This window comes from Bos taurus, chromosome 21, assembly GCF_002263795.3.
Source record: "Bos taurus isolate L1 Dominette 01449 registration number 42190680 breed Hereford chromosome 21, ARS-UCD2.0, whole genome shotgun sequence".
Classification (NCBI taxonomy): domain Eukaryota; kingdom Metazoa; phylum Chordata; class Mammalia; order Artiodactyla; family Bovidae; genus Bos; species Bos taurus.
This window is the reverse complement of record NC_037348.1, coordinates 26588900-26602329: the sequence shown is the minus strand read 5'-3', so window position 1 is coordinate 26602329 and position 13430 is coordinate 26588900. Positions and strand designations below refer to the sequence as shown.

General features: G+C 43.9%; 1 protein-coding gene across 1 annotated transcript in view; it reads right to left on the bottom strand.

Annotated features, from left to right (window-relative positions):
- Positions 1-307: 307 nt before the first annotated feature.
- The window catches only part of ABHD17C (abhydrolase domain containing 17C, depalmitoylase), a 54633-nt gene continuing 41510 nt past the window's right edge, over positions 308-13430 (bottom strand). The window contains 2 exon segments of the mRNA NM_001099014.1: positions 308-1773; positions 6322-6501. Of these exon segments, the coding sequence (NP_001092484.1) occupies positions 1554-1773; positions 6322-6501 (400 nt within the window). The 3' untranslated portion in view covers positions 308-1553.

Below are 13430 nucleotides of genomic sequence, written 5' to 3'. Positions count from 1 at the left end.
TCAGCTCAGGTGTTCCCAAGAAACAGGCCTGCTCTCAGTCCACGCCAGGTCCCAGTGAGATTGCCTTCATCTCTCTTGTTTCAGAGCCAGAACCCACTGCATTCTCTATTTGGACTCAGTCTGCATGTTACCACTATGTGCTTCTCATCTTGGTTTCTCCGAAATTAATCTACGGTCTTTCACAGAACAAAAGCATACACCTTGAGAAAGGTAGAGACGTGTGTAAGTTGCAAGTGTTTCTTCTTAAATCCAGATGAAATGCTTCCTTTGATGGAGAGAGGAAGGAATAAATTGCAAGAGCCCACACTTTCAGATCCATGCATCCTTTATTCCATGACCAACCACTGTGTTGCAACCAGGCAACACTACACAGACGGGCAGTCACCCGCAACCCAGCTATACAACAATCGGAGGCTTACAGTACATTTAAGGCTTTTAAATTTGGAAAAAAAAAAAAAAAGCTTTTTAATAAAACCAAAGAACTCTCAAACCCAAACCCCCAATCAACAGAAGTAGTGTAACAATTTTAAGCATCCTACATTTCTGATGCTGTTGGTGCAACCCCAGTGTCAAAATCCAAATAACTCCTAAACTAAAAAGATTAGTTTCATGAAATTTTAATTACATAAATTTTTCAAAGCATAAACTTGTCTTTTTTTTGTCTTGGAAATGTTATAAAATTTTTAATAGCAAAACATAGGAATAAAAACATATTAACAAAATGTATTCAATCATTTACATTACAAACAAGGAATCTGCAGTTCATTGTTGTGGCCTGACAGGAGAAAATTACTCAATAGGAATCTATGCACAATGTGATTGCAAATATGTACAGTACTTTAAAAAAGCCTACAAGGAGGAAAGTTGGCTAGGTTCTTTGTTAGACCAACCAGACGATCAAAATATTAAAACTCTGTGGACTAGTAGTAATAACTTTACACTTAAAAAAAAAGTTTCATTTTGTTTAAGAATATTCCAGTTATATTTATATGGTTTCAGTTGATGAAGCCATTCACCATAGTTCCAGTAAATTACCCTTTAATTGATTTGTTTGGGGGAAAAGATCGACATGTTAATAAAAATGAACGAAGGAATTTTCATCACAATGGTTTCCAGTTAAACTATCACAGCTTCACAAATGGACTGAACCCATGAATCCAGTGGCTGAAAGAGAGCTGCAGGTCAAATACTGAGAACACCGGTAGAGAGAGGCTGAGTCCTGCATTAATGCATCCTGCGTGATGGGTAAGGTGGAGAAAGGGATGTGAGCAACCTTTTTTACAGCACAAGAAAGTGGCTCCCCCACTCAGCTCTCATTCCCGCCCTGCAAGGCAATGAAGCTGGAAGTCACAACTGTTCGGTTTAACATGACGTGTGAGTCGGTAGAACCTGTGGATACGAAAGACTGAGAAGTCCTCAGCTCTCTGATGAGGATGCCAGAAAAGCTGCGCGCTTCCTTGTGGTGATCACGCCAGGACCGCTGTCCAGTGAAAGCCTGTGTAAAACGGAGGACTCGTGTTCACAGTCAATGAGGTAAGATCAAGTTGTCGTCTTCAGGAATTGGGAAGTTCGTGAGAAATGAACTGTTTTAGTCTCTCTAGGTATTGTGCGTAAAGCTCTATGTCATTATGCCCGGCCCCTTCGACCCAGAGCGGCTCCACGGCCCGGGGACAGCGCTCGTACATGGCCAGGCCGTGGGAGAAGTCGATGACCTCGTCCTCTGTGCCGTGAATGACCAACACAGGAGAGGTGACTTTGGAGATCTTGTCAATGCTTCAAGACAGGAAAGGGGGAGAAAAAAGAAGGATCACAGACTTCACACTCAATGTAACCGAGTCAGCATCCTACGCAAACAAGCCACATGCCCTGGAGGAATTTCCCCTCACTTTTCTAGTAGTTCATTTTTTTAAAAAAAATTAACTTTGCATTTCACAATAATTCTTGATTTACAGGAAAGGTACAAAGATAACACAGTGCTCCTATCTACTCCTAACCCTCTTTCATAAGGCCAATAAGGCACATGATCGTAGTCCGTTTGTCCAAACCAAAAAACCAGCATTGGTATGTTCCTAAACGCCAGACTTTATTTGAATTTTATGAACTTTTCCACTGAAGTCCTATTTCTGTTCCAGGATCCAACTGAGAATAAATACCTCAATGCCGTTAGCCATTGTGTTTTTGTAAAAGTATTTTATTAAAAACAGAACTTCTAAAAGTCATCTGACTACCCATCCAGTAAATAATATTTCTGATACATTCACATTTCGGGGAAATTTTTTTTAAAAAAATAAACAAGCTAGAACTTAACATACTGGAATGAATGTCTCTTGAAAGCTGGGCACTGAACAAAGCCACTCAAGTTTTCAGGACTCTGTGTGTAAGCCATCTTCAGGACGGATTAGCAAGGTCGTCGGAAGCCTCGTTTCATAAAAACGAAAACCTCATCCTTAAATAAAAACTGTACTATATAGCTTGGAAATTTAATGTATGCCTAGATTGGATCCTGAATGAATTCTGTTTACAAAAGTCAAATCTACCCACCAGGGAAGTCCCAAAATTCAGCTTGTGAGCCCATGAACTGTAGCCCCGCAGGGTCCTCTTGTCCATAGAATTTTCCAGGCAAGAATACTGGAGTGGGTTGCCATTTTCTATTCCAGGGGATCTTCCTGACCCAGCTATTGAACCCATGCCTCTTGCATCTCCTGAACTGGCAGGGAGATTCTCACCACTGCACCACCCGGGAAGCCCAATCTACCCACAGAGGATGAATATTTGAGGATCTCCAAAAGAACATTCTACAGGCTCTGAAAGCATTTCCCAAAGAGGAACTGAGAAGTTAGCAAGGCTTGTTAGGCTGGGTGCGTGGGTGACTTTTCTGCTAGAGGTCACTGTCATTCCCCCTACAAACACATAGAGGGGTGACCTTCTGTCCAGTTTGGCCTCCTGCCAGAGACCCCCTTACTGCTGATTTTCTGTATCTGATCCTAGCTAAAGTTACAGAAGGATTGACTGGTTCTACCCACAGGGGTCATTTTGTTATGTCATGACTAGCATTTACTCAGGGCTTACCTGGTGGCTCAGTGATAAAGAATCCACCTGCCAATGCAAGAGACTCGGGTTCGATCCCTAGGTTGGGAAGATCCCCTGGAGAAGGGCATGGCAACCCATTCCAGTATTCTTACCTGGAAAATCCCATGGACAGAGGAGCCTGGTGGGCTACAGTCCATGAGATCACGAAGAGTCAGAGATGCCTGAGCAACTAAACATCAACAAACATTTATTCAACATGGACCACGACCAGGTGCTTTACACTTCACATATGAAATGTTGTTCATCTTCAGCGAGACACAGTTAAAGAGGAGGGACTGTCTCTGTTAAACCACGGAGGGAACTGAAGCTTGGAGAAGATTATTAAAGAACAGGCATGAGGCTGCGGAGCTAGGACAGAGCTCTAACATCCATCACACATTTCAAAGATCTACAAACAGCTGTCACGGAGCCTCGTTAACAGCTCATGAAGTTGCCAACCACCTCACAATGTCCAGGAAGAATGCAAGACCTCATTGGCCGTGTCATTTGCCAAGGTCAGGGCTACTGTGGCAGGAGTCAATTTGGCAGATTAGGAATCTTGCTTAGAAATCTACTATCCTCTTATATTTAATTTTTAAAGTGACTTCTTCTCAGAATGCAAAAGTCCAATTATATTCCATTAAAAATCTATTTGCTGACAGTTCCATGCTGCATGATTTAGGGGACTCTCTATAGCCTGGAAGGTGTATTTAAGTTAAATGCCACCATCTTGATTCTAAATATAAAGGAGGTAAGGGAGAATAAGGGCTTCCCTGGTGGCTCAGACAGTAAAGAATCTGCCTGTAATGCAGGAGACTCAGGTCTGATCCATGAATCGGGAAGATCCCCTGGAGAAGGGACTGGCAACCCACTCTAGTATTCTTGTCTAGAAAATCCCATGGACAGAGGAGCCTGGTGGGCTACAAATAGTCTATGGGGTTGCAAAGAGTCAGGCACAACTGAGCGACTAACACTTCCACTTTTTTGCAAGAGAGAATAAACCACCAACCAAGTAATTATTAGGATTACTTCTCTCTCTATATATATATAATGTTATAAATAAATGTATCTTTGGCCATGCTGCATGGTATGTGTGACCAAGGATTGAAGCTCGGAGCCTCTAACCACTGGACCACCAGGGAAGTCCCTTATCTCTATTCTTCAGTATTAAAAAAGAAACGGGAAAGTGCCTTCCTTAAAGAGAGGGACACAGAAACAAGTGTGCATTTGGTAGCAACAGACACCCTAAGAAAACATTCCTCAAGTTCAATTAGTCATGACAGTTCATGTGACTATTGATGGTTTGAAGTCTCTCATTTTGATACTTCATGGTACTGAACAGGAAGAATGGCCTTTTCTGCCTATTTCCACTCACCCACCTTAATGAAGCTGCTTAAACCACTTAACTCTCAGACTCAGTTTCCTCACTGTAAAATGAGTCTTTCAAGATAAGGAGCATGAAATGATTAGCCCATGCCTGGCAGATCACTCAAACCGAGTAAGAGTAGTATGCTGGTTTCCTATTAATTAATACACTGCAATTAGTTGCCGTGGCTGTATTTTAAGGTATCTGCTAATTTAAGAGTCAGGGGAAAACCTATGTATTTTGTTGCCAGGGTAACCCCTTCGTGGCTTTCCACAAACATACTAAATATCTCCCTTTCAACAAATGGGCCTCTCATTACCCATTCAGCACAAATAAGGCCACATTTGAGATGCACAGGGTCCCTGCTTAGCATTCTCAGCCATGCCACTGGAAATCTGCAGCTTGCTTAACTTTCCCATGAAGCTGAATCTCATACAGGCTGCACAGAGTTCACCCAAGGTGTTAGGAGAAAATTTCTTCTTGGGAAACAAGGCCATCTGTGGAACAGATGGTTATCCAACCGAATAATGCTCCCCCCACCCTCATTCCCAATAATAACAGAATGACAGCAATGAAGGTGTTGATCAAAATCCACAAACTGTACATACTTCTGTTGAGATTTTCTATAACATGGCCATGGGTGTCCTGCTGTCAGAATTTCGGATGTGCCCTGGGCAAATAATCTTTATTAAATACTTTCCTTAGCTTGTGCTTAGTCGCTCAGTCGTGTCTGACTCTTTGCGACCCCGTGAACTGTAGCCCACCAGGCTCCTCTGTCCATGAGGATTCTCCAGGCAATTATACTGGAGTGGGATGCCATGCCCTCCTCCAGGGAATCTTCCCAACCCAGGGATAGAACCCAGGTCTCCTGCATTGCAGCTGGATTCTTAACCATCTGAGTCACCAGTGAAGCCCCTCCTCAGCTTAGATTAAAAAAAAAAAAAAGCAGAGGTTTTCAAAGAGAGGTGTTCAAGAAGGCAATGTGCCCACTGCTTTTGCTTGTATAAAACACCTGCCTGTCTTCCTCCTTCTGTTCGGGGACTGGAAAACAGCAGGGGCTAGGCTGGCAGGAGCTCTGCCGCCCCTGGGGTGCTGGCAGGAGGGGGCCTGGCCATGGGCTCTCGTGCAGGGAAGGGGGGCTTCAGGCACAGGTGGGCAGCAGGAGGTGTCTAGAGCTGTATGGAGGACTTACACTGTCCCTGACGCCCATCATCGGCATAGCTTATGTTACTTTTTCTCTTACCTAGCAGTCTGACCAAAAACATAAGAGAAATTTCAAACTTGGGGATGCTTACAGTTTTTATATGAGTATCTGTTGTTATTTGGTTGCTAAGTCATGTCTGACTCTTTTGTGACCCCACGGACTGTAGCCCCACCAGGTTACAGTCCATGGAATTTCCCAGGCAAGGATACTGGAAAGGATTGCTATTTCCTTCTCCAGGGGATCTTCTCAACCCAGGGATGGAAGCCTGAGCTATCAGGGAAGACCTACTTGAGTATCTAGACCTCTGATTTAGTTATTGTGACTCAACAATACATGTGCATCTGAGTGAACAAATGAACACTGTACTAGTTCCTTTAAGACATCTGTGCACTTGTTTTTTTTAATCCTGTACATCCAGCTGAACCAATTAATCCTGGATGTCGGGACAAGCAAGGTCCTTAGCCATCATCTGGCAGGTTGTTTTTTACAAATGAGTCTGGCCCAGAGGACTAAGTCCATGGTCGGTGCATGTGCCACATCCGCCTCCTGTCCCCTGAGGAGCCCAGCACAGGGGTGATGGCCGGCTGCGTTCAGGAGAGGTTTACCCACAATTAACCACGGCTTCTGATCTGAAGTTGAATCACTGGATGTCTTAGTACTTACTGTACAGCAGTGAGCTTACCTGGGGAAGGCGTCAAAGCAGTACGTTTTCCTGGTGTCGGGAAAAGCCACACGCAATCCAGACATCAGAGGCGAATGGAGAATCACCGCAGCACATTCATACCTGGAGGCCAGGTCTACCGTGGGGACCGTCCCAATGCTCTGACCATACAGGATGATGTTCTCGGGACTTACGCCATACCTGGAGAAGTCAGAGGGCACAGGCCATTAGCTTACATGCGGCAGAGAGCGCGAGGAAGCCAAACACCACAGTGTCACAAACTCACAAAACTCCTACAACTAGGCCTTTCCTGGTGGTCCAGTGGCTAAGACTTCACACTCCCACTGCAGGGGGTCTGGGTTCAAACTAGATCCCACACGCTGCAACTAAGACCTGGTGCAGCAAAAAAAAAACAAACCAGAAAACAGTTTCTGTGTGGCCCCAGGCCTTCGAACTTGACACCATCTAACACAACTGTGCTTGCAGAAGAAGAGGGTCCCAGGATTCAAGTCTTGTCTGGTGTTCCTGCCTGAGATTCATTTCAGTTGGAAGAACGAGAGATTAAAAAAAGGGTCAGTGGGACTTCCCTAGTCGTCCAGTGGTTAAGAACCTGCCTTCTAATGCAGGGGATGCAGGTTCAATTCCTAGTCAGGGAGCTAAGATCCCACATGCCAAGGAGCAACTAAGCTCCGTGCCACAAAGACTAAGCTGGGCGCTGCAAGGAAGAGCCCACATGCTGCATCCAGGACCTGATGCAGCCAAATAAATATGTCTTTTTATAAGACAGGTCAGCAAAAAGAGTTTTGATGGATGGTTTTGAGGAAGGAACTCGTGGCTCCAGTATTTCTTGCCTTAAATCCACAAATTTAAAACAGAAATCCCTTCAATGAGGATGAAATCTTGAGAGGTATCAGGAAGGGACTCTGTTATCATTCATCAGCAGACCATCCCCCAGAGAGATGCTATGGACTGAAGGGAAGTTATTCTGGGGAGGACCTCCCGCCACTGGAACCACCGCTGAGTTCCTTCTCTGATGGACAGGGAGGTCCATTTCAGTAGGATTTAACTGAGAGTTCAAAGTCCCTTGGAGGGGGAAGTATACTTAAGATTAGGGGTCTTCTTCTCCCTCCACAATTTTCATTAAAGTAGCTCTGACACCCCAAAGCATGAGGGCCACTGGATGCTGCATGAGTAGATTGCAGGGTGTCACAAGGCACTGGGAGAGAAGACTAGCTGCAACCCCCACATCTGAAGTATAGGCTCTTTCCACAATGGCCAGCTCCGTGGCAGGATATTTCACTATTGATTATAAACAACTAAATAATAAACAACAATAAGAGGAAGAAAAAAATAAAAACTGAAGGTAGTTATTGAAGGGGAGAGGAGTAAGAGATGGTTAATATTAAAAGTTAAAAGAAAAAGAGGAATTCCCTGGCAGTCCAGACTCTGAGCTTTCACTGTAGAGGGCATGAGTTCAATCCCTGGTCAGGGAACTAGATCCCATATGCCACGTGGTGTGGCTAAAAGTAAAAAAATAAAGTAAAAGACTTCCAGATTAAAATGGCATCAGCCAAATGATGCCATTACCTTACGTTCTTTGATCGGATCTGCGGAATGATGAGAACCATACGGGATAACCTATCAATAGCAGTGAGTGTTACTATTAGAGTCAAACTTATTTTCTCAGTAACTTGACACTGTTTTACATCCTGTTTCACGGACCTTGGGGGCTACACTGAATGACTAAAGGAGCACTGGGCACAGACTCAAAGGGCAGAGGTGGGTGTGTAGTTATTCAAAAAGCCTTTTCTTGAGTGTCCTGACTCTGTCCATTCTCCAAGATCATGACCTCCTTGAAATGTCTTTATAGAGCAGCCTGAACTTTTCACTGAAGGATGCTCAGCTTTCAGGATTTCTACTCATGGGCATCAGGACACACCTGGCACCAATCTCAACAAATCCTACTTCTGACAAACAGACACTCATAGCCTTAACAACAAACACTTTACAACTCAGCGTTTTCACTGGAAAACTTCACTATGCGAAACACTAGCTATTAAGAGTGGAAAATATGACAACTGTTATTACATTAAATAAAGAACTTTGGGATTTCCCTGGTGGTCCAGTGGCTAAGACTCCGTGCTGTCTATGCAGGGGGCCTGGGTTTGATCCCTGGTCAGGGAACTAGATCTCACATGCTGCAACTAAGAGTTCATATGCCACAACTTAAGATCCCCTGTGCCGCAACTAAGACCTGTGCAGCCAAAGAGAGAGAGAACTTCTGGTCCTCAGAAGGCATCATTAAGAAAGTAAAAGGCAAGTGGTAAAAATTATTTGCACACACAGAACCAGCAAAGGGTTCACAACTAAAGCAAAGAACACATCAGTGGGGGAAAAAATGATCAAGTACAGAAAAACAGCACTCTACAAAATTATTATTTCATAACAGAAGACATCTAAATGGCAGAGAGGGGAGGAAGGAAGGCAGGGAGGGTAACTCAACTTCATTAGTAAAAATGAAATGAGATTTCACAAATGAAAACCACAGCGTGATACTAACAAAAATTTAAATGCTGACAATACTAAGTGTTGACAAAAATGGGACCACAGGAACTTTCATTCTTTCCTGACGGGGACATAAGAGGACAGATAGAAGCACTTTGCAAAAAAGTAAAAGTGAAGATATAATAATGACACATTCCAATGGACCTAGCAATTCCTCCCCCAGATATATTCACCATGGATTAGAAATATCTTCTGGACTATTCATGGGTGGTTGGAGACAGCCCCAAGGGGTGTCACAGAGCATCACAGGACAATGAATGGTGATGAATGGTAAAGACATCCTGTTCAGAATGGATGAGATACAATCAGAATGAGCAGATACACAGAACACTCCATGTGCAAAAAACTTAAACCGACTCAAATTAAACTTCACTGCTTGGACTCTTTTGTTGACTGTGAGGGCTACTCCATTTCTTCTAAGGGATTCTTGCCCACAGTAGTAGATATAATGGTCATCTGAATTAAATTCTCCCATCCCTGTCCATTTTAGTTCACTGATTCCTACACTGTCGATACACACTCTTGCCATCTCCTGTTTGACTATGTCCAATTTCCTTGATTCATGGTTCCTATGCAATACTGACAGCACTGGGCTTTACTTTCACCACCAGACACATCCACAACTGAGCATCGGTTCCACTTTGGCCCAGCTGCTTAATTCTTTCTGGAGCTATTAGTAGTTGTCCTCTGTTTTTCCCCAGTAGCATGTTGGACACCTTCGGACCTGGGGGGCTCATTTTCCAGTGTCATATCTTTTTGCCTTTTCATACTGTCACAGTGTTCCCATGGCAAGAATACTGGAGTGGACTGCTATTCCCTCCTCGAGTGGACCACATTTTGTCAGAACCCTCCACTGTGACTAGTCCATCCTGGGTGGCCCTGAGTGGCCTGGCTCACAATTTCATTAAGTTACAAAAGCCCCTTTGCCACAGCAAGGCTGTGATCCATGAAGGGGAGCTTGAGTGAAAGTTGCTCGGTTGTGTCTGACTCTTTGCTGCCCCATAGACTGTAGCCCACCAGGTTCCTCTGTCCATGGGATTCTCCAGGCAAGAATACCGGAGTGGGCTGCCATGTCCTCCTCCAGGGCATCTTCCTGACCTGCACTGCAGGCAGATTCTTGACCACCTGAGTCATCAGGGAAAGAAAGGCAAAGAAGTGAAGCCCTAAAAAACCAGGGTAGTGGTTAAGGACAGGAGGAGGGGTAATAGGTTATGGCTGGGAAGAAGCATGTTGTTTTGGGGAGGCTTATGGATCGCTGGATATAGTCTGTATCTTTTTTTTTTTTTTTTTGGCTGAGCTGCACATCATGTGGAATCCTAGTTTCTCGACCAAGGATCTAACTGGGGCCCCCTGCATTGGGAGCATGAAGTCTTAACCACTGGACTGCCAAAGAATAGTCTGTGTCTAATAGCAGTCATAGACTGCCTAAGAGTCCATGTCTTGTCACAACTGTTCCTTTTACAGTTCATTAAGCAGAACATTTACAATCTTATGAACATTACTGGCTGCCATTCTATCTATTATATTTCACAACAGTATTTTTTAAAAGCTCACCAGATATTTCAGTTATGGAGACAGCCCTCCTGGAAGCTGTTATGAATCATGATAGATTTTGTGCTAAACACAAACCTTCTAAGGAAACATGAGCCCATTAGAAATTACATCTCATCAAGAGCTAATGTGGGGAAAACTCATGTTCAAATGTTCCACAAAAAGCAGCCAACAAAAAACAGGGTCACAGTTCCATTCCTTCAAACAAAATCTATACGGAAAAGGGACGTGAAAGTAATCTATTAAAATGATAATAATGGTTATTTCCGGGTAGTGAGAACCAGGTAATGTTTCTTCTTTCAAATATTCATTTCTAATTTCCTATAATTATTAGGTAGTGATTTGTTAAAATGAATAAATTAAGGAAGCGCAATGGCTGGACCGTTTTGCATGGAGTCAGCAAGCGTTCTTTACAGCGTCTGTATTTGAAAAGCCTTGAAAACTAAAGTGCTAGTGAAATGTTCAGATTTGTTAGTATTACATTACGGACTTTCCCCTGTTTATTATACTGTCTGACGACACATGAGAAGCCTCGGAGGTACAGATGGGGCTCGGGGGCGGCTAATTCTCTGAAGGTATGGAAGGTTTTCAGGAAAACTCTAAGAGGTTTCTGGTCAAACATCCACCTCTTACAGACGAGGAGGCTGAAGTGGGTCCCTTTTATGGCACCACTGAGATGTTGTTTTTGATGGGAAAAAAAAAAAAGGTAGACGATTGATGATCTCTATCCCTCTATACCAATGGTTCCAAAATAAGAAGTATCTGAATGTTTTGGGAATCTTAAAGAATATAAATTCCTTTAGAAATTTTCCATACTTAAAAACTCCAGTGGGTTTGCTGATTCCACAAACTAACCATTGTTTGGTACTGAGTAAAAACTGTCAAACCAGATCCTAAAGTGCTTTTAGCTCTCAAATTCAATTAAAAGATGAGGGATAAAAAGAGAGATGGTAAATGGACTCTATTACTAACTCTGGGTGAAATTCAGGGCATTTGAAGATCATAGCTCTTAGGATTAAGTTAAAAAAAAATATATATATATATAAAATTTTTTCCCCCCAAAACATCAACAATTCCCAAGTCCAAAACCTTTATCCTAAAGTAAAACAGATGTTAAGCTCTTCCAGCCTAGACAGGACAGTTTTGTGGCATGACACAGACAGGCAGGATTTTTTGCTTTTTTTACTTAGAATTTGCTATTTTGGGGTATCATGATAGCAAAACATCAAAAGTGATTTCTTACAACAGTCCAAAAACAATGTGTTTTTTTCTTCCACGTGTCCAACCCCCAAAGGCAGGCTTTTACAAGTAAACTTCCGCGTTTCTCAGCTATAAACACACCAGACCCGGAGACACAGAAGCCATTCCCCCTTCTTATGCCCAATGGCTCTCTTCTTCTGCTGTTTCCCCCTTACCCCTTCGTGTGTCTGGAAGAGGTGTTGCTTTTCCATCCCAGGGCTAACCTTCCACCCGAGCGCTGGATCCTCATCCTCCCCTAAATTTGAAAATTTCATCCCCACCCATGCAGAACCAATCTTAATCCCAGAACCACACACATCTCCAAGTCTCTGGATCTAAGAAAGGGCCCATCTTCACGGATGCTTCTCTAGTGACAGCCCCATCTCTCATCTCTCCTTCCCCACCACATCCTCATCCCCAATGAAGCCCCTGAAATCCACCCCCTGCCACCACAACGTCCAGTGAGCGGCTATCAGAAGTTCCTGATGCAACTCCTTCTCCCCAACTCCTCATCCAATTTCTCCTTCTTCTTTTCCTTCTCCCTCCTTTTTTCTTTTTGCCACAACCAGCAGCATGCAGGATCTTCCCTGACCAGGGATTGAACCTGTGCCCTCTGCAATGGAAGCACAGAATCTTAACTGCTGGACCACCATGGGAGCCCATGATGCCTTTCTTCTGCATTCACTCTTGGTTCCTCCCCCAGCCCCACCACCCACAGGCTTGGCCCCTTCCTGGCTCCCCTCCTCCTGCCGTAGCCTTCCTACTACTCTTACATCTTCACGCCAAAGGATTTTTACTGAATCCATGCCTCAACTGTTAACTCTCTGCTGGCAATGCTTCCAACACAGCAGTCAAAGTCAGGATGAAGACAAAGATAAATTACGGAAAGGAGTGGACCGTCACATAAGAAATCCAGCTAAAGATCTCAGCTTATTCTGGCAGTGACTGATTAGCTTGGTGATTATGCAAACAGGGGACTAGTTTCTACACCTGGAAGATGTCACTTATTGTTTTAAAAATAACACATTAAAAATAATAGTTGCTGAATGCTTCTTTACGGACTAAGCACAGAACCTCTGTGGGTACAGAAAGATGAACATAAAACACTGGGTGGGTGCAAGCAACTTATAGTCTAGCTGGGGAAGCAAGGAATGTATGTAAAAGCTTGGGGTGGGGGACAAGCTAAAGCCAGATCTAAATCTAGGATGAGTGATTAGGACACAGGATGTCACAGCAGATGAGGCAAGAAATTCAAGGTCAGGCAGGGTCAAAGCCACGTGAACAAAGCACTTCATTTGCTTGTAGCCAACTACAGCTCCATTTGCATGTCACACAGACACACGTTCTTATCAGACTCTCCCTGGACCTCCCCACGAAATCTTCAGTCCTGACTTAAATATGCAAGCAGGTACTGTCTGCACATGGATCTCTAGGGAAAAGCCACTCTTAGCTGGTGAGAGTCCATGCATTCATTTTACAGCAGAGTCTACAGTCAGAATGTCATCATCTCCTGCAAGTGCATCCAGGCCTGCCACCGCTGGTCCTGGGGACCCGCAGCGGGTTCTGACACTCAGGTCTGACCCTTGGCACGTTGAGAGACTGAATAGCCAAGACCTGTATTTACACTGTAGCTATAACTGAGCCTGGAAGTCCTGATGCTGATGATCAGAGCCCCAGGCCTGCCAGAGGACCATTCAGAGGCCCTAGTTTCATAGCATCCTCAGCATGAGCATCGCATAAACACCAGCCTCTGAACCTGAGTCTCCTCTTGGTTA